This window comes from Adiantum capillus-veneris, chromosome 19 (genome assembly GCF_014529385.1).
Source record: "Adiantum capillus-veneris isolate H3 chromosome 19, ASM1452938v2, whole genome shotgun sequence".
NCBI lineage: Eukaryota > Viridiplantae > Streptophyta > Polypodiopsida > Polypodiales > Pteridaceae > Adiantum > Adiantum capillus-veneris.
In genome coordinates, this window is record NC_140949.1 from 113,413,858 (window position 1) to 113,441,813 (window position 27,956).

The 27,956-nt window shown below is 44.5% G+C and overlaps 1 protein-coding gene across 3 annotated transcripts; it reads right to left on the reverse strand.

Moving 5' to 3' along the window:
• Positions 1–714: 714 nt before the first annotated feature.
• LOC147434686 (peptidyl-prolyl cis-trans isomerase CYP59-like) lies at positions 715–27,862 on the reverse strand. 3 transcript variants are annotated; one of them, XM_086491140.1, is made up of 15 exons: positions 27,709–27,862; positions 5,031–5,133; positions 4,721–4,825; positions 4,526–4,643; positions 4,383–4,433; positions 4,158–4,249; positions 3,974–4,073; positions 2,776–2,895; positions 2,614–2,691; positions 2,485–2,531; positions 2,341–2,396; positions 2,216–2,256; positions 1,930–2,044; positions 1,691–1,859; positions 715–1,610 (listed from the first exon to the last, which is right to left on the reverse strand). In XM_086491140.1, exons 2-15 carry the CDS (start codon positions 5,126–5,128, stop codon positions 1,055–1,057), a joined length of 1,746 nt encoding a protein of 581 aa, XP_086347266.1. In that variant the 5' UTR covers positions 5,129–5,133; positions 27,709–27,862; the 3' UTR covers positions 715–1,054. The 3 variants fall into 3 exon arrangements, with proteins under 3 accessions (XP_086347266.1, XP_086347265.1, XP_086347264.1); XM_086491139.1 differs by having other exon boundaries at positions 4,721–4,834; XM_086491138.1 differs by having other exon boundaries at positions 2,216–2,396.
• Positions 27,863–27,956: the final 94 nt, after the last annotated feature.

A 27,956-nucleotide genomic window follows, 5' to 3' on the forward strand; every position in this document is an offset into this window, starting at 1 on the left:
TGTGGGAGGTAGGACTCGTGTAATCTAGCCCCCTCTTTGCAAAGGCCCTCATGCTAATTATGGGATTTATTGGCATACGTAAGCGAGTTTTGTGCATCAACTTCACAAGAGAGTTTCTCAAAAGTCCAAAACAAAGTGTCATCAGCAGAGCCACGTGCCAAGAACAAACAACACTACCAAATAAAGATGAAACACATAATTTTCATCCTGCTGACAAAACACATTTCTGGAATTGACATCCCTTTATCTGAGAAGTTCAACAGAGTGATAACCATGGATTAAAAACCCCACAAGAGCAAACTCCCAATTCATGCAGGAGTTTAGTTGCACTCTGCCTATATGCATGGTGCCTGTGCTGTAGAATCCTAAAAGCTCAACATAAATTACAAATAAAAACCAAGTGGGGCGCATATCTTGGGCAGCCCCACCCAAACAAAACACTTCTGTATCAACTTACAACAGGGGTATCTGTGTTATGCACATTTGTGCTGATGATGCTCGCATGCTCATTAAATTGCACTATATGCTTAAGAGCGGACCTGGAAGGTGTATGGTTAGTTTTTAATGGATATCGAGCTGATGCACTACATGAGATAAAAGCCGTTATGGTACGCTACTTCACGTTAAAGCCGTTGTCTTTAACGGATATCCAGCTTTACATGATTGAATTTGTGAAATGTGGTAGCTACTTCACATACTCAAAGAGCTAATGAACAGGAACATGCCCAATCATCTGTTGCACCTCCATATCTAGCAATTTCAATCCCAACATTTTCCAAATTTGCATATCTTTTGTATTTGTCTGTTGATTCTCGTCTCCCCTTCCCTTTGTACGAGTCTTGAAGCTGTAATCCCCAACGTGATGTTCCTTTTGCAACTGCTGGGGGTTTATGGAAAAAATATGGCTATGGATAGATGAATCTGCTTAGCTAGAAATCTATCTCCTATGTCTCCCATGACTCTTTTCTGTATCCCTTGGTGAATCCTCTCTATTCCTGTTCCGTGAAACAGAGCTGTCATGATGCCTGTCGTTTCTATCATTCCGCGAACGAGGCTATGGATCTTCTCGCAAACACTCCCTGTCTCTTTTCCGTGTATTGGATGAAAAATGGCGTCTGGATTCATGGTATTCCTCAGATGAACTGTCTTCCCGCTTCATGCGTCTTTCTGAAATATCATCATGTCTGTCACGATGGCCCCTATGATAATCTTCAAGTGAACCGTCTTTCCGACCAGCCTGTCTATCTGAGTTGTTCTCATGTCTATCACGATGGCTCCTTGTTCTATCCGACCTTATCTCATCAATGGTAACCCTGCCTTTTGTATGCCTATTATCAAAGCCAGAGAAATGTCTATCTTCTCTATCATCGGACTTATAATATTTCTTAGACTCCTTGATTTGATGTTCATCTCTGTCATCTGCTTCACGATACCTCTTAGATTCCTTGCTTTGAAGATGATAACTTCGATTTCCATGAGATTCATCCTTTTCCCGCCTTGCTGCACGTGAATCATACAGCCTATTCCTTCCTTCTTCTTTTGAACTCTTACGTCGCCGTCTAGCTTGTTCATCCTCTACATCTGAGGTATCCTCAAACACCATATCATACCTACAAAATTCCATGTCGAAATAAGCACTCATAGCAACAGTCGAGAGGATTTCCTGTATTTTTTTTTCAATAAAGCTCACCTTTGTGCCGCTCCACCACGCTGACCTTCAGTACTTTTGACTTCATATTTGGGCCGTTCCTGCGGTCTCCCATCCTCATCTTTCTCACCAGGACAATCCTTCGCAAAATGGCCAGAGACTCCGCATTTAAAACAACCTGTACCATTTGACTTGGGACCAAAGCTACTACCTGTCAGATCAGAAAAGTTAGAAAAAGGTCTGGACTATGGGGAAAGGGCTTAGTTCACTCCAGTGCTAACCTTTGCCATCGTCAACATCCCTCTTGCCAAACCGTCGATAGCGTGTCCATAGCCTTGACACACTTTGGCTGAAGTCAACATGAATGCGCCTGTCATCAATCAGAACATTGTCCATCTGTCCAAAGAAACTCGGGAACTTTATTATTCCTCTGATTTACAAAAAATGTTTTGGGAAGGCCGACATATTCTATATAGGTCTAAATATGCAGCAGTCAGACCAAGTACAAGCAAATCCTCCCTCTTCATCGTTCAAGTGGCATGTCCTGCAAGACAGGGAAAATTTTACCTTGAAGTAAGCTGCTTCACATGCCTTCAGTGTTTCAAATTCTGCATAAGATTGAAAATAAACCATGTAAACCGTACTGTAAACTGTTGATGTTGGTCGCCAAAGAGGGGAATTAATAAACAAACCTATAAATGCATAACACAGACTGTCACCGGTCTTGTAATCCCTGATAATATCAGCCCTAAGCAATTGGAAAAATTACAAGATTAGCGGACGGACAAAAGTAGTCATTGTTCTGATACAAAACCCCAAGAAAACTTGGTACTTACGAGACTATCTTGCCAAAGCGAGAGAAAATTGTCTCCAAGTCCTCATCCTGCAAACTTCAATGTATAAGCCTCCCTTCGTTCATGGAGTAAGCACAAATTATGACCTCTATTCAAGGCACAAAGCATTACCTGGGTCACAGGATTAAGCTTGCATACAAAAAGAACATTTTCTGGTGGCTTGATCTCAGCATCTGGAATGTCCCCTATCTGATAGACTCAAATTAACAACATGTTAGAAAGGACTTACAATTCAACAAAAAACAGAAAAAAAGAGGGGCCAGAAGTTGATACCATTTCAAGTACAACTGCTCTTGAATGTGCTTCCTTACGTCGCAAGGACTTATCAAGTTCCTGTGGATCCATCTGTTCATCCATGGGCACCCAATCATCTTCTAGCCTCACTTCCTCGCCCTGCACAAATACGAATAAAGCACAGAAATAGAAAACCTTTGAACATTTGATAGATAAACCTAACCAAAGATAAACAGGAAAAAAGTAGGACTACATCTTTTGTTGGTTTCATCAACCCACCAGCCTTACAGGAGATCTTGACACAAAACAGTATACTTCTGGAGTTGGGCTTCGAGCCAACTTTGGAGCGGCAAGCAACGACCAGCAGTTCTTCTTTGATTTTAATGCCAAACCATTTGTTACGCAGCTTGTGAGGCAACTTGATTGCAGACTGAACTACTTAAGGAGCTAATCTTTTCTTAGGCTGAATGCACCTTACTTTCCTTTGGTGTGTAAATCAGTGGACCTCATGATAGACTCTTTGTTTGGCTGCCCCACCTAGGCAGTTCAAAACCATCACTGGTGTTTTCTATTGCTGCTCTCCAACTAGCCATGATTGCCCTCCCCTCATTGGGCTGATATGGTTGTTCTCTCTCCCAATATGCGCATGGGCTAGATGCGCGACCTGGACATGCTTCTTCAACTCAGAGCCAAACCCTACACTAGAAAACCCTAGTTGAGCTCGGTTCCCACTCTTGCATAACCCTCTTTACACGAATGGTTGAATAAGGCACCGTAGGGAAACCTGCAGCGGATTTCTAGGCTAGTAGATGCGCATTCGCGGCTTTGTATGGATCCACATTCAGGCCAGTTAGCAATTATAAGTTTATGACATTTTATTTGTTGGGTGATTGCCCTACCTCAACTTACAAAAGTACATAAGTGATCCCGGACCTGGGGGGGGGGGAGTTTAGAAGAAGACAAACACACACACACACACACACACATATGTATGTGATCTTGAGTTCAAGGCTTGTAGGGTTTTTTTATGTTCGTGATATTTTGAAAGGTTGGCTGCAAAGAGCCGACAGTTCAAGACCCACAGAATCTTTATTGTTAGTGACGTTTTAAAAATGTTGGCTAGAAAGAGCCAACTTTCTTCAGTGCCTTTTATAAAGGGCCTTGTCGCTCTTTTCATACATCATTTAAGTGGCATTAATCTTGAATTTAAATCACCAAAGAATAACAGATCCTTTACCTCCGCTGGGGGTGGCAAAACAGGTGAATTTTCAGGTATGAGCTCAGCAAGTTGAACTGGATCGTCAAAGGGATCATCCAAAATGCAAGTGTGCTTTATCCTATTCAATCACAAGAATAGCCACAAGTGAGAATAATCCTGACCTTAAAACAAAGCCGACAGACTCAAACGGTTCCATTACCACCTTATGTTTTTGTACGGGCGAAACTTATCATCCACAAATGCTTCATTTATTTTCATAAGAATATCTTCACCCTCTGCAACAACTCCAAACACCTGCCGTTTACAAAGCAAGAGAAGAGAGATCTTCTGATTGAGTTCTTCATCCAACACCAAAACTATGCCACAAAACTCAATCTCCAAATCGCATGCATAAATTGACCCATAATGAGAAAACAAGGATATATACCGTATGCTTCCCATCAAGATAATCAAGATCTGCACGGGTTGTTAAGTAAAACTGCAAATTGTTTCAAAAAGTTTGCATCATATGCAGGATTGTCCAGAGAGAATCTATAAAATTTACTCTGGATGCAATGAAAGAAAGAAAACCTGAGAAGCGTTCAAGTTTTCTCCAGCACTGGCCATTGCAACAACCCCAATTTTGTCATGCTTCAAGTTCTGATGGATCTCGTCATTAAAAAACCTTGCTTGCTCTCCATATAAAAACCTAACAGCATGAAACAACTTTATGTTTTGAAACACATTCCAATTATGGGCTGAAAGTATAATAGGAACAGATCTTACTTATAAATTGAATCTCCACCAGATCCTGTTCCAGTGGGGTCCCCAGTTTGAACCAAAAAATCTTTTTGCACCGAATGGAAAAGGCAATTGTTGTAGTATTTGATTCTACAGCCACTTGCAGTGGTTTAGAAATCAAGTGCTGCAATTGCTTAAATAGTAAACAGAAACAACCTAACTTTTGCAGACAGCAAGCATAAAAGTAACTTGGACCTAGTCAAAACAAATGATCAAGATACCCAATCTTCTCTTTCATTTTGCATGTGATCTCACGTCTGCAGAATACACAAAACCCTAATCTGTTGGAACTTACTTGCAGAGTTTTAAGAAGTTTTTGGTGGTCAAAGGGCATTCTTCAGTATAAAGATCCACAACCATATCTCCAAGACTTGTGTTTAGCAGCACTGCCATATGATCTGCATTGTGAAGACAACAAGTATTAACATGTTCAGTTTAGAGGACAGTTGAGAGTAAAAAGCAACCAAGCTAATTTTCATTCGAGACATGAAAAGAACTCCTACTCATTGGCTTTTGTAGCATTATCACAGCACATACTCATGCAGGTCATACGACATCAATCCTCTCTCTCTCTCTCTCTCTCTCTCTCTCTCTCTCTCTCTCTCTGTGTGTGTGTGTGTGTGTGTGTGTGTGTGTGTGTGTGTGTGTGCAATCTCTCCCCCCCCCCCCCCCCCCAGCATCTCTTTCTCGCGTAGAGAGACAGCGTAGAGAGAGAAAGCCTGCATGCGTAGAGAGAGAAATAAAAATCCCTTGCTGCTCGTTGTCATGGCTTAGTAGCCTCTTCAAAATTCTCTTCCTCTCCCTCTCCTTTTGCGGCCTTCAAACATGAGGAAACAAAATGGCAAGGATGATCCTATGGAAGATGCCATTCAAAAATTCAAGGAAGAAATGAGCGAGTCCATCAAAAAGATTAATCGCCACCTTCTAGGCACTATAAAGGCACTAAACAAGCACGTGTCGGCCCAGGAAAGCACGATACATACACTTGAGGATCGTGTGAAGGCCCAAGATGAGGTGATCGCACTACTCAAGAAAGAGCTTGCAGAGGTGCGATCGGTAAATGTCCTCGAAGAGGGAGAGCTTCAACCCTCAGTAGTTGAAGAGGTCAACACGATTAAAGAACAAGTGCGGGCCATCAAAGAAGGTGAGGAGCAACAAAAAGAAATGACGACCTCGTGGGTAGATGTCATCACAAAGACACAACAAAAAGCAGACGAGGCCGAGAAATGGATCGAGATTGTCCAAAAAGGAAAGGGCAAGGAAATAACCCCCACATCAACCATCATTAACCTGACACTAGAAGAAGAGCAAAGGAGACGTGTACGGGCCTTACACGTAAGGATATGTGGCCTCAAAGACCAAGATAATGTGGATGAAGAGGTGAAAGAACTCATGAATATGGTGGGGGTTAATGAGCACATGCATACGAGGGCTTGGAGAGTGGGCACTAAGAAAAGTAGGAGCAAGGGGGAAACCTCAAAGGAAAGCACACTCATCCTCTGTTTCCCCTCCATGGAAGCGAAGAAGGACCTCTTGAAGAAGAGACCGACTTTGAAGAAGATGGGCATCTTTCTTGCAGATGACCTCACCCTCTCGCAGATTGCTCATATGCAAGAGGTAATGCCGGAAATTAGAGCGGGAAGGAAAAAAGGGAAGATTGCTTGATGGAAGGGTGGTGATATTGGAGCGACGCTCCGCATGACGGTGCGAGACCTATGGGACCACACTAAAGATGGCAAGTGTTTTCCAGCAGTGCAGGCCAGCGTTTTTGCACATGCATTCCAGCGTTTTGCAAGCCATAAGAACAGCGTTTTCAGCCATAGGAAGCAGCGTGTTTTCAACCATCAAGTCAACATACCATCCCCCGATTTGGTGCCACAGTTACCGGTTCGAAGCATGCAGATTTCAGCCATAGTCTCGTCCTCGTCGTCCACACCGTCGACCTCGACATAGCCCCATTAGAATTGCATCAGCCATTGTACCAGATTGTGCAATCAATAGTAGACCACCCTCGCAATCGAGAGTGGGGCCCTTGGAGGAGGGTTTTACGTCTCTGGTGTCGTATTCTCTTCTCTCTCTATCTCTCAGTCTCAGCACCTTCACGGACAGTGTCCGTTCACTTTGTTTGTGTCCATTGCACTCTCTCATTAAAGAACGGAAGGCTCTCCCTTCCGTAAGTAAAAGGAACCCTTGAGCACAGTTCGGAGCACTCACCTTGAGCAAAGTTCAACATTCATTCCGCTGCACCTTACAGTTCTAGAGCAGCAGAGGAATGTGGCAGAAAAGGCTGATGAAAGCAGAATTGGTACCACATTGCGTGGGGCCCGAACCAAGTGGACAGGGCCCTCACAGCTCAGAGCATCTAGACGCAGACTCTAAGAGTGAAAACCCTCCCACTCTCTTGTACTTTGAACTCAGATTAATACAAAAAATAATACCGAAAGGGACGCCAGTCTTTGGGGCCAATATCTCTAGGCACGAAACTCCACCGGGCCGTGTCGAATCAATTGTGAACTATTTTGAAGTGAATCTCTATTGTGCCACGGTAGAATCTTGACTTGGAGTGTCCAAGTTTGTTACACTTTCTATCCTCTTTGCTCAAATCGGAAGAGGAAGAGCTGTCCGAACTGTCAGAAGAAGATGAGCTGGGCAGTCCTTCAAAGCGTACATGCTTCTTCTGTTTTCGTGCACTGGCAAAAGAAGATTGTGTAAGGTGCAGCGGAATGAATGTTTGAACTTTGCTCAAGATGAGTGCTCCAAACTGTGCTCAAGGGTTCCTTTTACTTACGGAAGGGAGAGCCTTCCATTCCTTTAGTGAGAGAGTGCAATGGACACAAACAAAGTGAATGGACATTGTGCATGCAAATGTATGAGACTGAGAGATAGAGAGAGAAGAGAATACGACACCAGAGACGTAAAACCCTCCTCCGAAGGCCCTGCTCTCGTCGACGAGAGTGGTCTACTATTGATTGCACAAACTGGTACAAGCATATGACTGATGCAATTCTAGGCTAGATCGATGACGACGACGGTGATGGCGAGATCGATCTAGGGCTGAAATCTGCTACTCTTTATCTGTTGTCCAAAAACGCTAATGGGCTGAAATCTGCTGCGGCTGAAAACTGATGTTCTTTAGGGCTGAAACTGATGGTCTTTTAGGGCTGAAACTGCAAGTCTTCATTGTTGGAAATTGCTGCTGCGTCGCGGCTGAAATGGCTATGGATAAGGGACTGAAATTCACCTACAGAAGGGAGTCCTGTCACAAAGTGATGACGTGGCGGACAGCAGAAACCCTAATTTCTGCCAGAAACCCTAAAATTCCTGCAAACCCTAATTTTTGCCAAAAACCCTAAATTCCGGAAATCGCGGAGGCGGATTATTATTATAAAAAAAAAAATTTATTTTTTTTTTGGAAAATGATGAGCGACGCGAATTTTGCTTTTGCTTTTTTTTTATAAAAAAAAAAGAGAAAAGACTCTCTAAGAGAGAGAGAGAACTGATGCTTTTGATTTTAAAAGCTTTTGGGGCTCTGCTTTTGGGCATCCCTTGTAACCTTTAAATTAGTGGTGAGGGCCTCACTTCTCAGAGCATCTGGACGCAGAGTCTGAGAGTGAAACCCTAACCGCTCTCTTGTACTTTGATGATTGATTAATACAAAAAGAAATACCGAAAGGGGCGCCAGTCTTTGGGGCCAATATCTCTAGGCACGGAACTCCGCCGGGCCAGTGCAAATCTATTGTGATCTGTGAATTGTTTTGAAGTGGTTATTTGGTGCTGTCGCGGTTGATTCTTGACTTGGAGTGTCCAAGTTTGTTACAGTGGTATCAAAGCACGGCCGATTTCTCTTCTACGGGAAATCCGATCCCCAAATTTTTTTTTTCCGCGGCACCTATGGCTTCAGGCAATGATCAGTCGACTCCCTCTGCATCTGGAGATGCGGGCTGGGATCACAACGAAGATTCAGACAGAGAGTATGGCCCGCCTCGGCCTACTCAGGCGGAGCAAACAGAGATGGAGCGTCGTCAATTGATTGGCGATGCAACAAAGATGATGCTCAATTTTGCCAAGGACCCGAAGATGGTAAAATATATGAACCAGACCTCTTTGAAAGAGGTACAGATGGAGTGGCAGAGAACCACAACACCACTCCCGAAACCCGCTCTCAAGAAACCTTCTACCTCCAAGAAATATACGGAGAAGGAACTGGAGAACGTGGTTGATGCACGGATTGCTCAGCTTTTCGACGTGCAAAAGAAAGGCAAAAAGCACGGCAAAAAGCAAAACAAAGGTACTGACTTCCCGGGATATTTGGGTCGTCAGTCGACATTCGACAAAGCAAAGAAACGGAAGAAGCGTGTTCGATTTGAAGGAGTACCCAGTTCTTCTTCTTCTTCTTCTGACAGTTCTTCTAGCTCCTCGGATTAGAGCGAAGAAGACAGAAAAAAAGCAAAAAGCGAAGCAAGACACAAAGCTTCGGAACGGGCAAGAAAAAGGCAAAGAAGGCTACATCTCGCCCAGAGACTGACAGTTCTACTGAGGACTCGTCTACAGACAGCTCAGATTCCGATGACGGAAAGTTTTATGCGAACAAGAAGAATTTTTACAAAGCCAACCAGTATGACTTTCTCGAAGATAACAGCAAGAAAGTCCGAGAGTTTAAGGAAGGTGGCCACTCGATCAAGTTTGATACTTTTCAGGATACTCAGATGCTTCGAAGGCTTTGTCTCTTATACAGCAGTTTGACATCGCTTTCGCGGGAGGACGCTATTCAGAGCACTCCAAGATTCGGAGAGCTGCCTCTTACTCTGAGGGGAATGCTCGTACTTGGTGGTCCACGCTTCTATTAAGCAAGACTGTGCCAGTTACATGGCTGAAATTCAAGAGGCTTTTTATTTCTTCTTGGTTGACTCAAGAGTTTGAGCGAGATATACGAGCTGCTTGGAACCATCTCCGGATGACCAAGAGCGATACAGTGAATTCTTATTGTGAAAGATTCTGGAGCTCTTTTCTACCCGCCTCTTCATTCAAGAAGATCTCGTTCAGAGAACAAATTGAGCGGTTTACCTTGGGTCTACCTACAGAGATCCGAGATCACTGCTTGGAACAGAAGTCAGCTTCTATTCAGGAGTTGATGAGTCATGCGAAGCGGGGCTTTGCCATTCACTCTGGCAGTCTGACCTACCCCACAGATGAGGCCATGACACAACGAGCCAAACAGACTTCTGGGAATGAAACTAGAATGAAAAAGAGCAACCCAGAGAAAAAAAAAGGATGCACGACCCAAGCTTACTCCTGAGGAGAGAGCTCGCTTCATCAGAGAGGGGAAGTGCTTTGGATGCAGGAAACATGGACATATTTCCGCAAAGTGCCCTGATAAGGCACAGAAAGAACAGAATGATAAAGACGACGACAGGTCTGAGAGTTCGAGAGCAGCTGAGGAATGTGGCAGAAAAGGCAGATAGAAAAGCAGAACTGGTACCACATGGCGTGGGACTTGCACCGAATCAAATGAATGAAAGTACAAACTTTGCCGTTTTTTTTTGGGGCAAAGTGAAGGATCAAGAAGCTCTTTTGAAGGAGCCAAGGCCAACTTCTTTTCACTTGGAATTGGCGGCTCGATTTGGAACTGCGCCCGACAGACTGACGCCACTGGCGGAGGTAGTTCGACTGGCACCCGAATGGGATGTTGCCATTACACCGAGCATTGGCAAACTTCGTTTGCAATGACAGGGGTGTTCAGGGCACGTGAGTGACGTTCTACTCGGGATCCCTTGGTACCACAAGAACTACGCCGTGGTTGACTACCGGGCCGAGAAAAGTGAGCACTGAAAGAGGGGTGTTCAGGGCACGTGAGTGACGTTCTACTCGGGATCCCTTGGTACCACAAGAACTACGCCGTGGTTGACTACCGGTACCATCTGCTTCAAGTCTTTTAGGCATTACGAGATCACACGCTAGTGATTAATGCAAAGAAAAGTGATTTTTTCCTACCATGGATACACTTTTTGGGACACATTGTGTCAGCAACACAACACGAGTGCAAATGGACCCGGCCCAGATAGAGACTATCCGTGATTGGCCCGATTTGAGGAATGTCCATGAAGTTAGAAGCTTCTTGGGACTATGTTCATACTACAGGCGGTTCATACGAAAGTTTGCAGAGGTTGCTTCCCCTTTGCATATCTTGACACAGAAAGGAGTACCTTTTTTCGTGGGGACCCACAGAGGTGACTGCCTTTCAGACATTGAAAGAGAAATTGACTACGGGACCTATTTTGACTTTGCCGGACTTGCAGAAGTCATTCGAAGTATATTGTGATGCTTGTGGTCGTAGTCTGGGTGCGGTCTTGATGCAAGAAGGCCATGTCATAGCTTACGAGAGCCGTTTGTTCTCTAGGCCGGAGATGACAGCACAGATTTATGAGAAAGAGCTTTTGGCGGTTATCCATGCTCTTACTCAGTGGCGGCATTACCTACTCGGAGCGGATTTTATTGTCTTTACAGACCATCAGAGTTTGCGCTACTTCTTGCCACAGAAGCAGCTTTCGGAAAAGCAGATGCGGTGGGCGAACATCTTGTCACAGTTTCACTTCCAGATTGTCCATGTGCAGGGACAGAAGAATGTGGTGGCAGATGCTTTGTCTCGGAAACCGTTGGTTCTGGCTATTTCCGCGATACATCATAGGAGCTTCGAGGATATGGTCGATCAGTGTGCCACAGATACAGATTTTGCAGATATTTTCACACGGATACGGGATGGGGAGACAGTAGCTGGATACTCCCTTCGGGAAGGCTACTTGATGAAAAAGACTATGTTGTGCGTTACACAGCCGTTGAGGGAAAAGGTTATGACTGAATGCCATTGTCCACCTTTTACGGGTCATCGCGGCATTGCTACCACCATGAAAGGGGTAGAGAGATATTTCTTTTGGCCGAGACTCAAGAAAGATGTGGAAGAGTTTGTGCGCAGTTGCTTGGTATGCCAGAAGGTTAAGTTTAATAGGCATAAAGCACAGGGATTGTTACAGCCTTTACCCATACCCACCCGCCCCTGGGAAAGTATAGCGATGGATTTCATTTTTGATCTCCCGAGAACACAGAGTGGTCACGATGGTATCTGGACTGTTATTGACAGATTTAGCAAACATGCTCATTTCATTCCAGTGAAGAAAACAGTCAAGCCGGATCACTTAGCGAGACTGTTTGTGGCCCAGATTTTCAGATTACATGGCATGCCTGAGACAATTGTCTCCGACAGAGACCCCAGATTTACGAGTTTGTTTTGGAAGGCAATTTGGGAGAACATTGGCACGCGGTTACAGTTCTCGTCATCGTTCCACCCGCAGACTGATGGGCAATCCGAGATTGCCAATTCAGTGGTTCTAGATTTATTGAAGTCTTATATCTCAGATCAGAAGACTCAATGGGAAAGATATTTACCTCTGGTGGAATTTGCCTACAATAACACGATACACTCGTCGACGGGTAAGGCGCCATTTGAGATTGTTGAAGGTGCTGCGAAGGTTCCACCCTTCCTGAGCACGAAAGATAAGATCTTTGAAGCGGATAAATATACGCGAGATCTGGATACGGCTTTTGCCAAGGTTCGCGAGACTTTGCAGAAGTCTCAAGAACGACAGAAAAAGGCAGCGGATCGCCGTCGTCGCGACATGAAATTGAAGGAGGATGATTGGGTGCTCTTACGTTTTGAGAAGGCACGCCTACGAAAGAACAAGGGAAAGGAGAGGCTTTTTCCAAAGCTTAGTATGCGATACTACGGCCCTTTCCAGATTACTGAAAAGATAAATGAAGTCTCCTTCCGATTGAAACTGCCAGATACTTGGAGGATTCACAATGCATTTCATGTGAATCTCTTGAAACCTTTTAAAGGTGATGTGCCTGATGATGGGGAGCCTGATGAGCAACCCGAAGTGGAAGAAAACGAGGAGATCCTTGTTCCTGAACAGATTTTGGCACATAATGATACGAAGAAAGGTAAAGTCCGAAGGCGGTTCTTGGTTAAGTTCAAGAACTTTCCTGCATTTGATGCGAAGTGGATGGAGGAGGAGGACCTAGCAGATACTCCTCAGATTGTGAAACTTTACCTCGATGCTTTTGGTTTAGCATAGTCTACTCCAAATGGAACCCAGAATTCAGCTTGGCCGAAGATCTGGTGCAGTGGGATGCACAAGAGGGGAGTTACTCCACTCCTTTGTCAACAGATGCCTCGATTTTGATACTAAAGTCACTGATGTCTCTTTGAGCTTCAGGGATACTGAGAGCTGACAGTATTCTGCTGGATGACTTTATGAAATGGAATTCCTGATTATGATACTGATTTGTTCTTGACTTCTTGTGAGTACAGGAACTGATAGACGAAATGACTGCAACATTTTGGTCTGATTGATCTCGAATAGACATGGTTGCAATAGGGGTTAGTCAATCGGACATCGATGAGGTCCCGATTGGACCTAGATGTGATTGCTAGCTACATTGCCGATAAATCATGGTCTAAGATCCGAATGAATGTTGAATGTCATGTGATGTCCTGTGATGTCTGGTGATGTCCTGTGATGTCGTGTGATGTGACTATCGATTTTGTACATGTGCTAGATTTGTGTTCCTAGTACGTAGGTACTAACAGTCAGTGTCTGCTAAGACGGTTTATGGCTTTTGTCGGTTTTGCAGGCGTAATCGCGGTCGATTACAATGCTTTCAAGAGGGGGGTATGTCACAAAGTGATGACGTGGCGGACAGCAGAAACCCTAATTTCTGCCAGAAACCCTAAAATTCCTGCAAACCCTAATTTTTGCCAAAAACCCTAAATTCCGGAAATCGCGGAGGCGGATTATTATTAAAAAAAAAAAAATTTTTTTTTTTTTTTGGAAAATGATGAGCGACGCGAATTTTTCTTTTGCTTTTTTTTTATAAAAAAAAAAGAGAAAAGACTCTCTAAGAGAGAGAGAGAACTGATGCTTTTGATTTTAAAAGCTTTTGGGGCTCTGCTTTTGGGCATCCCTTGTAACCTTTAAATTAGTGGTGAGGGCCTCACTTCTCAGAGCATCTGGACGCAGAGTCTGAGAGTGAAACCCTAACCGCTCTCTTGTACTTTGATGATTGATTAATACAAAAAGAAATACCGAAAGGGGCGCCAGTCTTTGGGGCCAATATCTCTAGGCACGGAACTCCGCCGGGCCAGTGCAAATCTATTGTGATCTGTGAATTGTTTTGAAGTGGTTATTTGGTGCTGTCGCGGTTGATTCTTGACTTGGAGTGTCCAAGTTTGTTACAAGTCCAAATGCTGAAAACTGATGCTTCTCCTGCTTGTACCAAAAACGCTAGGCCTGGTAATCTGTTGGCGATAGCAAGGGCTGAAAACGCTGAGGTTTGCAGATTGCCGGCGATGAGGCTAGTGCTGAAAACACAAGGCAAAGAGGGAGAGAGCGAGCTTGATGAAAAACGCTAGGCCTCCTTGCTGAAAACACTAGGTGCTTCGGAGTCTTGATGAGAGAGAGGGAACCTGTCACTGAAGCCTGTTGTTCTCCTTGCTCATCTGCCATTTAGTGCTAACCTTGGTTTGCTTATATATTATCTTACCCAATTTGCCCTACTCAGTTCCCAACAAAAGTCACTTAAAATAATAAGTGAAAATTGTCAAAAAAATGGAAAATAGGTTAAATCCACTGAAAATTTCCCCTGACTGATTCTGATGCATACTGATGGAAATGCTTATGATTATGCTGTGTGCAACAAGAGGATATGTATCTACACTAAGTGACTAGGCATGCACGGTCTGCGAACAGACTCACAAAAGTGCCAGATCATTTCTAGTCTAGACTGATTGTACTGACGGAACCCTTGTTATGCTGTAGCTTGTCCACGGACACATAGGATTGGATGTGTCACGTGACATCCCCTCCTTTTCAAAATGAGGTACTAGTACCGAACTGTATGGCGTCGAGGGAGATCGCCAACAACATCCGAAATCCTAGAAGGGACTCTTCGCCGGCCCACTTTGATGTGTGGGTCATGCGGTACTTGAACTTCATAAAGGTCTGCAACGCTTGCTTCTTTGGGCCACGCCGAAAGCGACACAAAGTCTTCTGTGGCTCCTTCAATGCTTCAACTTCGTCGAGTGTCATGCTTCGTTCTTCTTCAAGAATCTCCATGGCTGAAAATTCCTGAACCCATTTCCAATACAAAACCATGAACATACCTATTCCATGTAAAGTGAGTGGAAAAAATCTTGTCGTCCTAATAGACTGTGCATGCAATGTAGATGAACAAAGAGACGGAGTGCCAAACCGTTCACCACACACACGCAAACAATGAGATCGAATCTTTCGATCTAAAGCAATCAACTGTGGCAATTCACAACGGAAATGCCCATGCTTGGTACTCATACTTTCTTGTGCTCTTTCTACAACTGTGTCGTGCCAAGGAAGAGACATGGAATGTGACTTCCTTGAATGTGTACTTTTCAGCTTTTCATGATTAATCCGCATATATCTGTGCTCATTCATGAGTGAAACGTGCTCAACGTACAATATGTCATGCCTAGGAAAAGGGATCACATAAAGACGCTGACTAAAATACAGGAAACGATCACGAATGAAACACTCGTACAATGCGTGCGTATCAATCATGCGAACACATAATACTTCCTGGGGAGCCAAGATCGGTTCTTCGTGATTGATCGAATCTGCAATGAGGTTAGCTTCACTAGAGAAAGTATCCACTAACCCATCATCCTTGTGAACAATCACATCATCTTCGTGCAACTCATCATGCTTGTGAGAAAACACATCTTGATCATGCAAATCATCATGCTCATCATTATCATCCAAATCATCATGCTTATCATTATCATTCAATTCATCATGCAAATCCTATGTGTCATGCTTTGGAGAAGAAGAGACTCAGAGAGTCTCCTTCTCCTGAATCCGTTCAATCTTGTCCTGCACATTAGCAATGAGAGAGGGAGAATGAACAAATTCCTCTCCACGAATGACAATGGGAGAGTCACTTTTGGCATTGAGAGTGAAAGGTTAGCCTCCCAATCAATGAGAGGGTTATGCTCACGAAACCATCGAATGCCCAAAATCATATCACATCCTGAGAGAGGAGAGACTAAAAATTTTCTACGGAAAGCATCTTGTTGAATTGTAAACAACACACCAAGACACTCTTGCGTGCTGAGAGAGTCCATACCCGGAACCCGGAACAAGGCTAGAGACCTCGAGAGGAGATTTCTGACTAACCTCTAGGCGGGCTCTGTCAACAAGAGAGGGTGTCAACAAGAGAGGGACTGATCAAATCATGAATACTACCTGGGTCAAACAATATGACAAAACGGTGCCCCGTCATATGACCATAACATTTAATGAGTGAATCATCAATGGAAGGGTCAGGAGAAACTTGGGGCACACTCGTGTTATCATTAATTGCATTGACAGAGGAAGTGGGTTCTGTGGATTCTTTAGATTCATTAGAGTCAAGCTTAGGACATGTTCTTTTTATGTGACCCTTAATGTGACAATGAAAACAACGACCTTCCTTCGAATAAGTGCTTTGCTCTTCCGACGTGATGTATCCTCCTAAAATTCCTTGTGCTACCTTTTCATCTAGAGTAAGCTTAGGTTTAGCAATTGTGTTAACCTTACCCTTAGGTTCATTGGAAGAATTCTTTTCTGAGAGACTGTTGGAAGATTGGTTAGAAGAGTTACCGTTCTTACCGTTCTGAGGGTTCTGAGAAGTCTGCAAGTACTTGTGGAAGTCTTGTTCTCCTTAGGCTTTCCCTTGTTGTGCTTCATCTCTTGTGCGAGAGCAATCGCTACCGCCTTGTTGAGATCAATTGGATCGAGCACCTCGACATCGAACTTGATATACTCGTCCAATCCATAAAGGAATGCCTGTCACAAAGTGATGACGTGGCGAATAGCAGAAACCCTAATTTCTGCCAGAAACCTAAAATCCGGAAATCGCAGAGGCGAAATATTATTATTAATTAATTTTTTTAATTTTTTTTTTTAAAGGAATTTTTGAGCGACGCAAATCTCAGCTTTTCGCTTTGATTTGGAAGAAAGAAAGAGAAAAAGAGAACTTGCTTTTTACTGACTCTCATTGAGAGAGAGAGAATCTGCTTTTGCTTTGAAGCTTTTGGGGCTCTGCTTTTGGGCATCCCTTGTAACCTTTAAATTAGTGGTGAGGGCCTCACTTCTCAGAGCATCTGGACGCAGAGTCTGAGAGTGAAACCCTAACCGCTCTCTTGTACTTTGACGATTGATTAATATAAAAAGAAATACCGAAAGGGGCGCCAGTCTTTGGGGCCAATATCTATAGGCACGGAACTCCGCCGGGCCAGTGCAAATCTATTGTGATCTGTGAATTGTTTTGAAGTGGTTATTTGGTGCTGTCGCGGTTGATTCTTGACTTGGAGTGTCCAAGTCTGTTACAGTGGTATCAGAGCACGGCCGATTTCTCTTCTACGGGAAATCCGATCCCCGAAAATTTTTTTCCGCGGCACCTATGGCTTCAGGCAATGATCAGTCGACTCCCTCTGCATTTGGAGATGCGGGCAGGGATCACAACGAAGATTCAAACAGAGAGTATGGCCCGCCTCGGCCTACTCAGGCGGAGCAAAGAGAGATGGAGCGTCGTCAATTGATTGGCGATGCAACAAAGATGATGCTCAATTTTGCCAAGGACCCGAAGATGGCAAAATATATGAACCAGACCTCTTTGGAAGAGGTACAGATGAAGTGGCATAGAACCACAACACCACTCCCGAAACCCGCTCTCAAGAAACCTTTTGCCTCCAAGAAATATACGGAGAAGGAACTAGAGAATGTGGTTGATGCACGGATTGCTCAGCTTTTTGACGCGCAAAAGAAAGCCAAAAAGCAAAAGAAAAGCACTGACTTTCCAGGTTATTTGGATCGTCAGTCGACTTTTGACAAGGCAAAGAAACAGAAGAAGCCTGTTCGATTTGAAGGAGTACCCAGTTCTTCTTCTTCTTCTTCTGATAGTTCTTCTAGCTCCTCGGATTCGAGCGAAGAAGATAGAAAAAGCAAAAAGCGAAGCAAGAAACAAAGCTTCGGAAAGGGCAAGAAAAAGGGCAAGAAGAAGGCTACATCTCGCCTAGAGACTGACAGTTCTACTGAGGACTCGTCTATAGACAGCTCAGATTCCGATGACGGAAAGTTTTATGCGAACAAGAAGAATTTTTACAAAGCCAACCAGTATGACTTTCTCGAAGATAAAAGCAAGAAAGTCCGAGAGTTTAAGGAAGGTGAGCACTCGATCAAGTTTGATACTTTTCAGGATACTCAGATGCTTCGAAGGCTTTGTCTTTTATTCAGCAGTTTGACATCGCTTTCGCGGAAGGACGCTATTCAGAGCACTCCAAGATTCAGAGAGCTACCTCTTACCTTAAGGGGAATGCTCGTACTTGGTGGTCCACGCTTCTTTTAACAAGAGTGCGCCAGTTAAATGGCTGAAATTTAAGAAGCTTTTTATTTCTTCTTGGTTGACGCAAGAATATGAACGAGATGTACGAGCTGCTTGGAACCATCTTCGGATGACCAAGAAAGATACAATCAATGCTTATTGTGAAAGATTCTGGAACTCTTTTCTACCCGCCTCTTCATTCAAGAAGATCTCGTTCAGAGAACAGATTGAGCGGTTTACCTTGGGTCTACCTACAGAGATCCGAGATCACTGCTTGGAACAAAAGTCAGCTTCTATTCAGGAGTTGATGAGTCATGCAAAGCGGGGCTTTGCCATTCACTCTGGCAGTCTGACCTACCCCACAGATGAGGCCATGACACAATGAGCCGAACAGACTTCTGGGAATGAAACTAGAATGAAAAAGAGCAACCCAGAGAAAAAAAAGGATGCACGACCCAAGCTTACTCCTGAGGAGAGAGCTCGCTTCATCAGAGAGGGGAAGTGCTTTGGATGCGGGGAACATGGATATATCTCCGCGAAGTGCCCTGATAAGGCACAGAAAGAACAGAATGATAAAGACGACGACAAGTCTGAGAGTTCGAGAGCAGCTGAGGAATGTGGCAAAAAAGGCAGATAGAAAAGCAGAACTGGTACCACATGGCGTGGGACCTGCACCGAATCTAATGAATGAAAGTACAAACTTTGCCGCTTTCGAGGCAAAGTGAAGGATCAGGAAGCTCTTTTGAAGGAGCAAAGGCCAACTTCTTTTCACTTGGAATTGGCGGCTCGATTTGGAACTACGCCCGAAAGACTGACGCCACAGGCGGAGGTAGTTCGACTGGCACCCGGATGGGATGTTGCCATTACACAGAGCATTGGCAAACTTTGTTTGCAATGACAGGGGTGTTCAGGGCACGCGAGTGACGTTCTACTCGGGATCCCTTGGTACCACAAGAACTACGCCGTGGTTGACTACCGGGCCGAGAAAGCGACTTTGATAAATGAAGGGCTTAGAGATTGTACTTGATGAACTTCAGTTTTCTTACTCATTCTTTTGGGAGAACTGAACGATGGATAAAGGTTGAATATGTTTTGACCTGAAGAAAAGAACGCCAAGATTTTTTCTCCACGCTCATGCCGATTGCTTTTGAGAGGGCCTGAAGATCATACCATTGATCTGATATCTGGAAGCACGCCACCGAATCGGCCACCTTATCGTGTGAGCCGAGTACAGAATGAAAAGATTATGAACCCAGTGAAAGACCTCTTGGAAAAGGGTCTTGTCCAGCCTAGTACTTCACCGTATTGCTCTCCAGTGTTGTTGGTTTTTGAAGAAAGACGGATCTTGGAGAATGTGCATCGATTATAGCACTCTCAACGAAATCACCATCAAGAACAGATTTCCGATTCCTAGGATCGATGATATACTCGACAAGTTACAGGGATCCTCGTGCTTTAGCAGGATTGACTTGAAGAGTGGATATCATCAGATCAGGATAGCGCCAGGAGATGTCTACAAGATAGCTTTTCGGACGACTTTTGGGTTATTTGAGTTTTTGGTGATGCCTTTTGGCTTAACCAATGCTCCTGCGACATTTAACCGGATGATGGACAGGATTTTTCGAGAGTACAGGCTATTTGTTGGCACTTTCTTTGACGACGTCATTGTTTTCTCGAAGAATGAGGCAGAACACAGAGATCATCTGCTTCAAGTCTTTCAGGCATTACGAGATCACACGCTAGTGATTAATGCAAAGAAAAGTGAATTTTTCCTACCAGAGATACACTTTTTGGGACACATTGTGTCAGCAGCAGGAGTGCAAATGGACCCGGCCAAGATAGAGACTATCCGTGATTGGCCCGATTTGAGGAATGTCCATGAAGCTAGAAGCTTCTTGGGATTGGGACTGTGTTCGTACTATAGGCGGTTCATACGAAAGTTTGCAGAGGTTGCTTCCCCTTTGCATACCTTGACACAGAAAGGAGTACCTTTTTCGTGGGGACCCACAGAGGTGACTGCCTTTCGGACATTGAAAGAGAAATTGACTACGGGACCTATTTTGACTTTGCCGGACTTGCAGAAGTCATTTGAAGTATATTGTGATGCTTGTGGTCGTAGTCTGGGTGCGGTCTTGATGCAAGAAGGCCATGTCATAGCTTACGAGAGCCGTTTGTTCTCTAGGCCGGAGATGACAGCACAGATCTATGAGAAAGAGCTTTTGGCGGTTATCCATGCTCTTACTCAGTGGCGGCATTACCTACTCGGAGCGGATTATACTGTCTTTACAGACCATCAGAGTTTGCGCTACTTCTTGTCACAGAAGCAGCTTTCGGAAAAGCAGATGCGGTGGGTGAACATCTTGTCACAATTCCACTTCGAGATTGTCCATGTGCAGGGACAAAAGAATGTGGTGGCAGATGCTTTGTCTCAGAAACCGTTGGTTCTGGCTATTTCCACGATACATCATAGGAGCTTCGAGGATATGGTCGATCAGTATGCCACAGATACAGATTTTGCAGATATTTTTCACACGGATACGGGATGGGGAGACAGTAGCTGGATACTCCCTTCGGGAAGGCTACTTGATGAAAAAGACTATGTTGTGCGTTACACAGCCGTTGAGGGAAAAGGTTATGACTGAATGCCACTGTCCACCTTTTATGGGTCACCGCGGCATTGCTACCACCATGAAGGGGGTAGAGAAATACTTCTTTGGGCCGAGACTCAAAAAGGATGTGGAAGAGTTTGTGCGCAATTGCTTGGTATGCCAGAAGGTCAAGTTTGACAGGCATAAGGCACAGGGATTGTTACAGCCTTTACCCATACCCACCCGCCCCTGGGAGAATATTGAAATGGATTTCATTTTTTTTTATCTCCCGAGAATACAGAATGATCACGATGATTTTCCGATTACATGGCACGTCTGAGACGATTCTCTCCGACAGAGACCCCAGATTTATGAGTTGGTTTTGGAAGGCAATTTGGGAGAACATTGGCACGCAGTTGCAGTTCTCGTCATCCTTGCACTTGCAGACTGACGGGCAATTTGAGATTGCCAATTCAGTGATTTTAGATTTATTGAAGTCTTGTATCTCGGATAAGAAGACTCAATGGGAAAAGAACTTACCTTTGGTGGAATTTGCCTACAATAACACGATACACTCTTCGACGGGGAAGACGCCATGTGTGATTGTTGAAAGTGCTGCGAAGGTTCCATCCTTCCTGAGCACGAAAGATTAGAAATTTGAAGCGGATGAATATTCGCGAGGTTTGGATACGGCCCTTGCCAAGGTTCGCGAGACTTTGCAAGAGTCTCAAGAACGACAGAAAAAGGCAGCGGATCGCCATCGTTGCGACTTGAAATTGAAGGAGGATGATTAGGTGCTCTTACGTTTTGAGAAGGCACGCCTACGAAAGAAAAAGGGAAAGGAGAGACTTTTTCCAAAGCTTAGTACGCAATACTACGGACCTTTCCAGATCACTGACAAGATAAATGATGTCTCCTTCCGATTGAAACTGCCAGATACTTGGAGGATTCACAAGGCATTGCATGTGAGTCTCTTGAAACCTGTTAAGGGTGATATGCCTGATGATGGGGAGCCTGATGAGCAACCCAAAGTGGAAGAAAACGAGGAGATCCTTGTTCCTGAACAGATTTTGGCACATAATGATACGAAGAAAGGTAAAGTCCGAAGGCAGGTTCTTGGTTAAGTTCAAGAACTTTCTTGCATTTGATGCGAAGTGGATGGAGGAGGAGGACCTAGCAGATACTCCTCGGATTGTGAAACTTTACCTCGATGTTTTGGTTTAGCATAGTCTACTCCAAACGGAACCCACAATTCAGCTTGGCCGGAGATCTGGTGCAGTGGATGCACAAGAGGGGAGTCACTCCGCTCCCTTGTCAACAGATGCCTCGATTTTGATACTAAAGTCACTGATGTCTCTTTGAGCTTCAAGGATACTGAGAGCTGACAGTATTCTGCTGGATGACTTTATGAAATGGAATTCCTGATTATGATACTGATTTGTTCTTGACTTCTTGTGAGTGCAGGAACTGATAGACGAAATGACTGCAGCATTTTGGTCTACTTGATCTCGAATAGACATGGTTGCAATAGGGGTTAGTCAATCGAACATCGATGAGGTCCCGATTGGACCTAGATGTGATTGCTAGCTACATTGCCGATAAATCATGGTCTAAGATCCGAATGAATGTTGAATGTCATGTGATGTCCTGTGATGTCTGGTGATGTCCTGTGATGTCGTGTGATGTAACTGTCGATTTTGTGCATGTGCTAGATGTGTGTTCCTAGTACGTAGGTACTAACAGTCAGTGTCTGCTAAGACGGTTTATGGCTTTTGTCGGTTTTGCAGGCGTAATCGGGGTCGATTACAATGCTTTCAAGAGGGGGGTATGTCACAAAGTGATGACGTGGCGGATAGCAGAACCCTAATTTCTGCCAAAAACCCTAAAATCTGGAAATCGCGGAGGCGGAATATTTATTATAAAAAAAAAGAAAAATTTTGAGCGACGCAAATCTCAGCTTTTCGCTTTGATTTGGGAGAAAGAAAGAGAAAAAGAGAACTTGCTTTTTACTGACTCTCATTGAGAGAGAGAGAGAATCTGCTTTTGCTTTGAAGCTTTTGGGGCTCTGCTTTTGGGCATCCCTTGTAACCTTTAAATTAGTGGTGAGGGCCTCACTTCTCAGAGCATCTGGACGCAGAGTCTGAGAGTGAAACCCTAACCGCTCTCTTGTACTTTGATGATTGATTAATATAAAAAGAAATACCGAAAGGGGCGCCAGTCTTTGGGACCAATATCTCTAGGCACGGAACTCCGCCGGGCCAGTGCAAATCTATTGTGATCTGTGAATTGTTTTGAAGTGGTTATTTGGTGCTGTCGCGGTTGATTCTTGACTTGGAGTGTCCAAGTCTGTTACAATGCCTCCTTGCGCTCATCATCCGACTTGCGTAATTGGGTACCTAGCTACAAAACACGATTAGAAAAAGACATAACCGGCATACCACTTTGCTTGAGAGCGCACCAATCGTCCTTCAATCATGCGAGGTACTGAGGTGGCATAAACCGCGCCTTGAGCTTGTCTTGGAAATCAGCCCAATTGAAGGAAAGGGGCGTGAATTCGTCGGCTTCCTCTAGGTGTGCGGCTAACTGTGCCTCTTGCCATGCGTGGTACCAATTGATGTCATCACCAGCAAAGTACATGGCTGCCGTCAAAACCTTGCTATTTCCTGTCTTCTTAGTTGTCACAAAATAAGCATTAAATTGATGCAACCAAGAATAAATCACTGTGGCATCCATCTTACCATCATACTTACTGAAAGTCAACTTTTCTGTGACTGGGTTGTTGGAATCCGCATCATGGCTTGCGCCACTTGAGAAACTCCCACGATCTTTGGCTGGTTCAGACTTCGAGGCAAGTACTTGTCGAATCAATTCTTGAGTGCGGAGGTCTCTTTGAGCCTCACCCTCGGCCTCCAAGGCCGCTCTTTGAGCTTCCCGTTCCTCCTTTCTTTGTGCTTTTCTTTCATTTCGTTCATCGCGCTCGCGTTCTAAAGCAATGCGAGTTGCTTCTTGTTTTATGGCAACGTTCCAAAGCAATGCGAGTCGCTTCTTGTTGTGCCAACGCAATTCGATTCACTTCTTATTGTGCCAGCGCAAGGCGATTCGCTTTGCGATTGGCTTCTTGTTGTTGGGCCATCATGGCCAACATCAACTTGACCATCACCTCCATGGAAGTTGGTACAACTCGTGGCGTCGATGGAGAAGGGGGAGGGTCAGAAAAATCTCTTGGTGGGGAGAACTCTTCGTCACCTCTCTCATGCTCATCACCTGATGCGAAGTATCCATTCCGCTTCGGGTGATGACCATGCACTATGATCTTTGGTTCTTAAGTTCACGAGGAACTTGGGTTCTTGAGGGTCTTGGGTTCTTGAGGGTCTTGAGGGTCTTGAGGTTTTCTTTCGCTTGCAATTTGTGTTTGAGAAGGATCTTCTCTTCACCCGAGTTCTACTCTTTCCCGCGGGCGCACCCCTTGGCGGCCTTGCGCTCACACCAAGGTTGCTTTTTCCCACCTCACGTCGATTGGCCGGCCGCTAAGTGCACGGTCCGCTCTCAATGAGTGAAAAGAGGCACAAGGGGAGGCTGGACAAGCCCTTCTTTCTTGGGATTCCTGTCACTCTTCAAAAATAGAATTAAAAATCGACACGCCCAAGCAAATTTGGGTTCGTGAGACCACAAGAAGTAAAAAAAAAATTATGTGGTTCTTGTGGTTCTTTCCTTGAGTGATACAGAACACTACCAAAGCTCTGATACCAATGTAAGGTGCAGCGGAATGAATGTTTAACTTTGCTCAAGATGAGTGCTCCGAACTGTGCTCAAGGGTTCCGTTTACTTACGGAAGGGAGAGCCTTCCGTTCCTTTAGTGAGAGAGTGCAATGGACACAAACAAAGTGAATGGACACTGTGCATGCAAATGTATGAGACTGAGAGATAGAGAGAGAAGAGAATACGACACCAGAGACGTAAAACCCTCCTCCGAAGGCCCCACTCTCGTCGACGAGAGTGGTCTACTATTGATTGCACAAACTGGTACAAATTGAATGCATATGACTGATGCAAGTCTAGGCTAGATCGATGACGAGGATAGTGATGGCGAGACCGATCTAGGGCTGAAATCTGCTACTCTTTATCTGTTGTCCAAAAACGCTAATGGGCTGAAATCTGCTGCGGCTGAAAACTGATGTTCTTTAGGGCTGAAACTGATGGTCTTTTAGGGCTAGAATTGCAGGTCTTCATTGTTGAAAATTTGCTGCTGTGTCGGGGCTGAAATGGCTATGCATAAGGGACTGAAATTCGCCTGCGGAAGGGAGTCCAAATGCTGAAAACTGATAATTCTCCTGCTTGTACCAAAAACGCTAGGCTGGTAATCTGCCGGAGATAGCAAGGGCTGAAAACGCTGAGGTTTGCAGGCTGCAGGCGGTGAGGCTAGTGCTGAAAACGCAAGGCAAAGAGGGAGAGAGCGAGCTTGATGAAAAACGCTAGGCCTCCTTCTTGCTGAAAACACTAGGTGCTTGGAGTCTTGCTGAGAGAGAGGGAACCCGTCGCCGAAGCCTGTTGTTCTCCTTGCTCATCTGCCATTTAGTGCTAACCTTGGTTTGCTTATATATTATCTTACCCAATTTGCCCTACTCAGTTCCCAACAAAAGTCACTTAAAATAATAAGTGAAAATTGTCAAAAATAGGAAAAAAAGGTAAAATCCACTGAAAATTTCCCCTGACTGATTCTGATAGATACTGATGGAAATGCTTAAGATTATGCTGTGTGCAACCAGAGGATATGCATCTACACTAAGTGACTAGGCATGCACGGTCAACGAACAGACTCATAAAAGTGCCAAATCACTTCTAATCTACACTAACTGGACTGACGGAACCCTTGTTATGCTGTAGCTTGTCCACGGACACATAGGGTTGGATGTGTCACGTGATAGATTGACAACCCAAATAACCGGGGTAGTCAGTCCCCTTGTTGCGCTTCTTCGATTGTTTCTTCGCCCCCATAGGTTGGTTGCCTCGCTTTTCGACGACGTCATCGAGTTCTTCTTCAATAAACATCCTTAGAGTAGGAGGTTTCTTGAGGGCTGGTTTTAATGGTGAATCAATGGCATTTTGCCAATGCGTATGCACTTCGTCAATCAAGGGCCAGGTCAAAAATTTGGCATACTGTGGATCCTTTGCAAACTAAAGCATCTGCTTTGCACACTAATCAACATGCTATTGACGTTGCATCTCCATTAGCTAATATTGCGTAGGCCGAGGTGGCCCGTATTTGTGATCTGCTAATCCATTCGAATTTTCCGTGCTACCTCCCGTTCTCGAGGTGGCAAGAGTCGTTGTCTGATTCTTGCCCGTCTTACACAACTATCGGACCCTGACTCTAGGCATTATGGGGATTTTCCCAGATTTTGCCTAGCCTCACCTTAAGCAAGAGGGGATGTCACTTGCACATAGGTTCGTGCCATGTAGACATCTTATTACAACTAAGAACCAACCCTTACACTAGTAATTTTTGTCATGCACCATTGCCATGGACCCGCCTTTTGATGCATACTTTGACAAAGACAAGAAAGAGAAGGAGAAGAAAAAGATCTCAGCCAAGACATTCTCTTCATCAGTAGAGCAAGAGCATTTTTCTCTATGTATCACCCCCCTCTTCTCCTCATCCACCTCCCTTCATCCTCCCCAACAATGGCGATCCTCATCAGTCCATATCTTGTGCATTGTTGCAGCCCCCTATACATATCGCATTCTCAGCTACAGGCAACTATGCAACAGCTCCAATCTGCCACATTTCGGCACGAGAGATTTAGCCCTTGAGCCCAGAAGATTCCAGCCACCTTCAGTCTTTTCAAGCCACCCCAATTAGTATTTCCCTCTCCGGATTTGCATCTCAGCCATCAGCCTCTACACATCTGAGTGGTCAGCCTTTTGATATACAGCTAGACACTGCTCAATAAGTGCCTCCTACCTTTTTGCAGCCAGCACCTTTTTGATAGCAAACAGGAAGGTAGTCAAGCACATTCTGTGATTATGTGAATAGATCACAATTGGCATGTTGACCAAAGCATTAGAATTTAGGTCTTCTTCGAGAGCTTTGACAAACAATAACATCATTCACCCATGTCAATGTCTTCCGTAATGTGTTCAAATGCCTTCAAGATGAAAGTATAGGTGATTTCACTTGGAGAGAAGCAATTGCTTAGAGGGCTTAAAGCTTTGTGGCCTGCTCTCATTAAGCATAGCCTGCAATCGATGCACTTCAAGAGACAAAATCCCCTGCTGCAAAACTACCACACTGGGCATACATGTCGACCAGAGCACTGGCAGGCTGTTATGGTTGACATGTCATTAAGAAGGTAGGCATGACTAATAATTTTACCATGCATTCACCCATGTCAGCTTCTCGTTCAATTACACACGCCCTCCAGGTGAAAGCATACGTTATCGCATTTGGAGAGCCACTTTCCATCCAATTAAAAAACCAAGAGCTTCTTTGCCTTACCTCTGTTAGACAGGTACACATACCCTGCCACAAGTGTAGCAAGAGACTAAATTTCAAAAGGAACAATTTGTACTCTGACAAGTGCCACACTTGACATAAATGCTGACCAACGTGTTCCCTAAAGCGTGAATTCTTCTCGAGCAGCCCACTTTAATAAAAAAATCAGGATGTATCCTACTGCTTTGGTACAAATCCTCCTCCTTGGCACAAGGGTTTAAGGAGATCAAGTAAGTACTCATTAATTTTTCATCTCCACGTTTGGCTTGTTACAAAACCAGTGCGTTTACAGAGTATTCAAACGAGGTGTGCATGTGTGTGGTGGTGGTGGGTGGTGAGTGTGTGTGTGTGTGTGTGTGTGTGTGTGTGTGTGTGTGTGTGTTTTCCGGTGGTGGTTTCTGGGGGGGGGGGGGGGGGGGGGGAGGGGGGAGAGGGGGACTCACCTGCTGAACAAACACGAGTAGTAGTAGATGCCGACCGCCGCTCTGTTGTTTCTTTCTGTTGAGCCAACTCTTCAGTGAAGGCAACTCTCTGCAGGAAAAGATTTCACTGCCTTCCGTACGAAATAATAGAAAGATCGAATAAATAAGGGAAAATTACCAAAATACCCCTCTAATTTGTGGAAATTCCCAAAATACCCCTCAAATTTCAAAAATTCCCAAAGTACCCTCATAATTTATCATAAATTCCC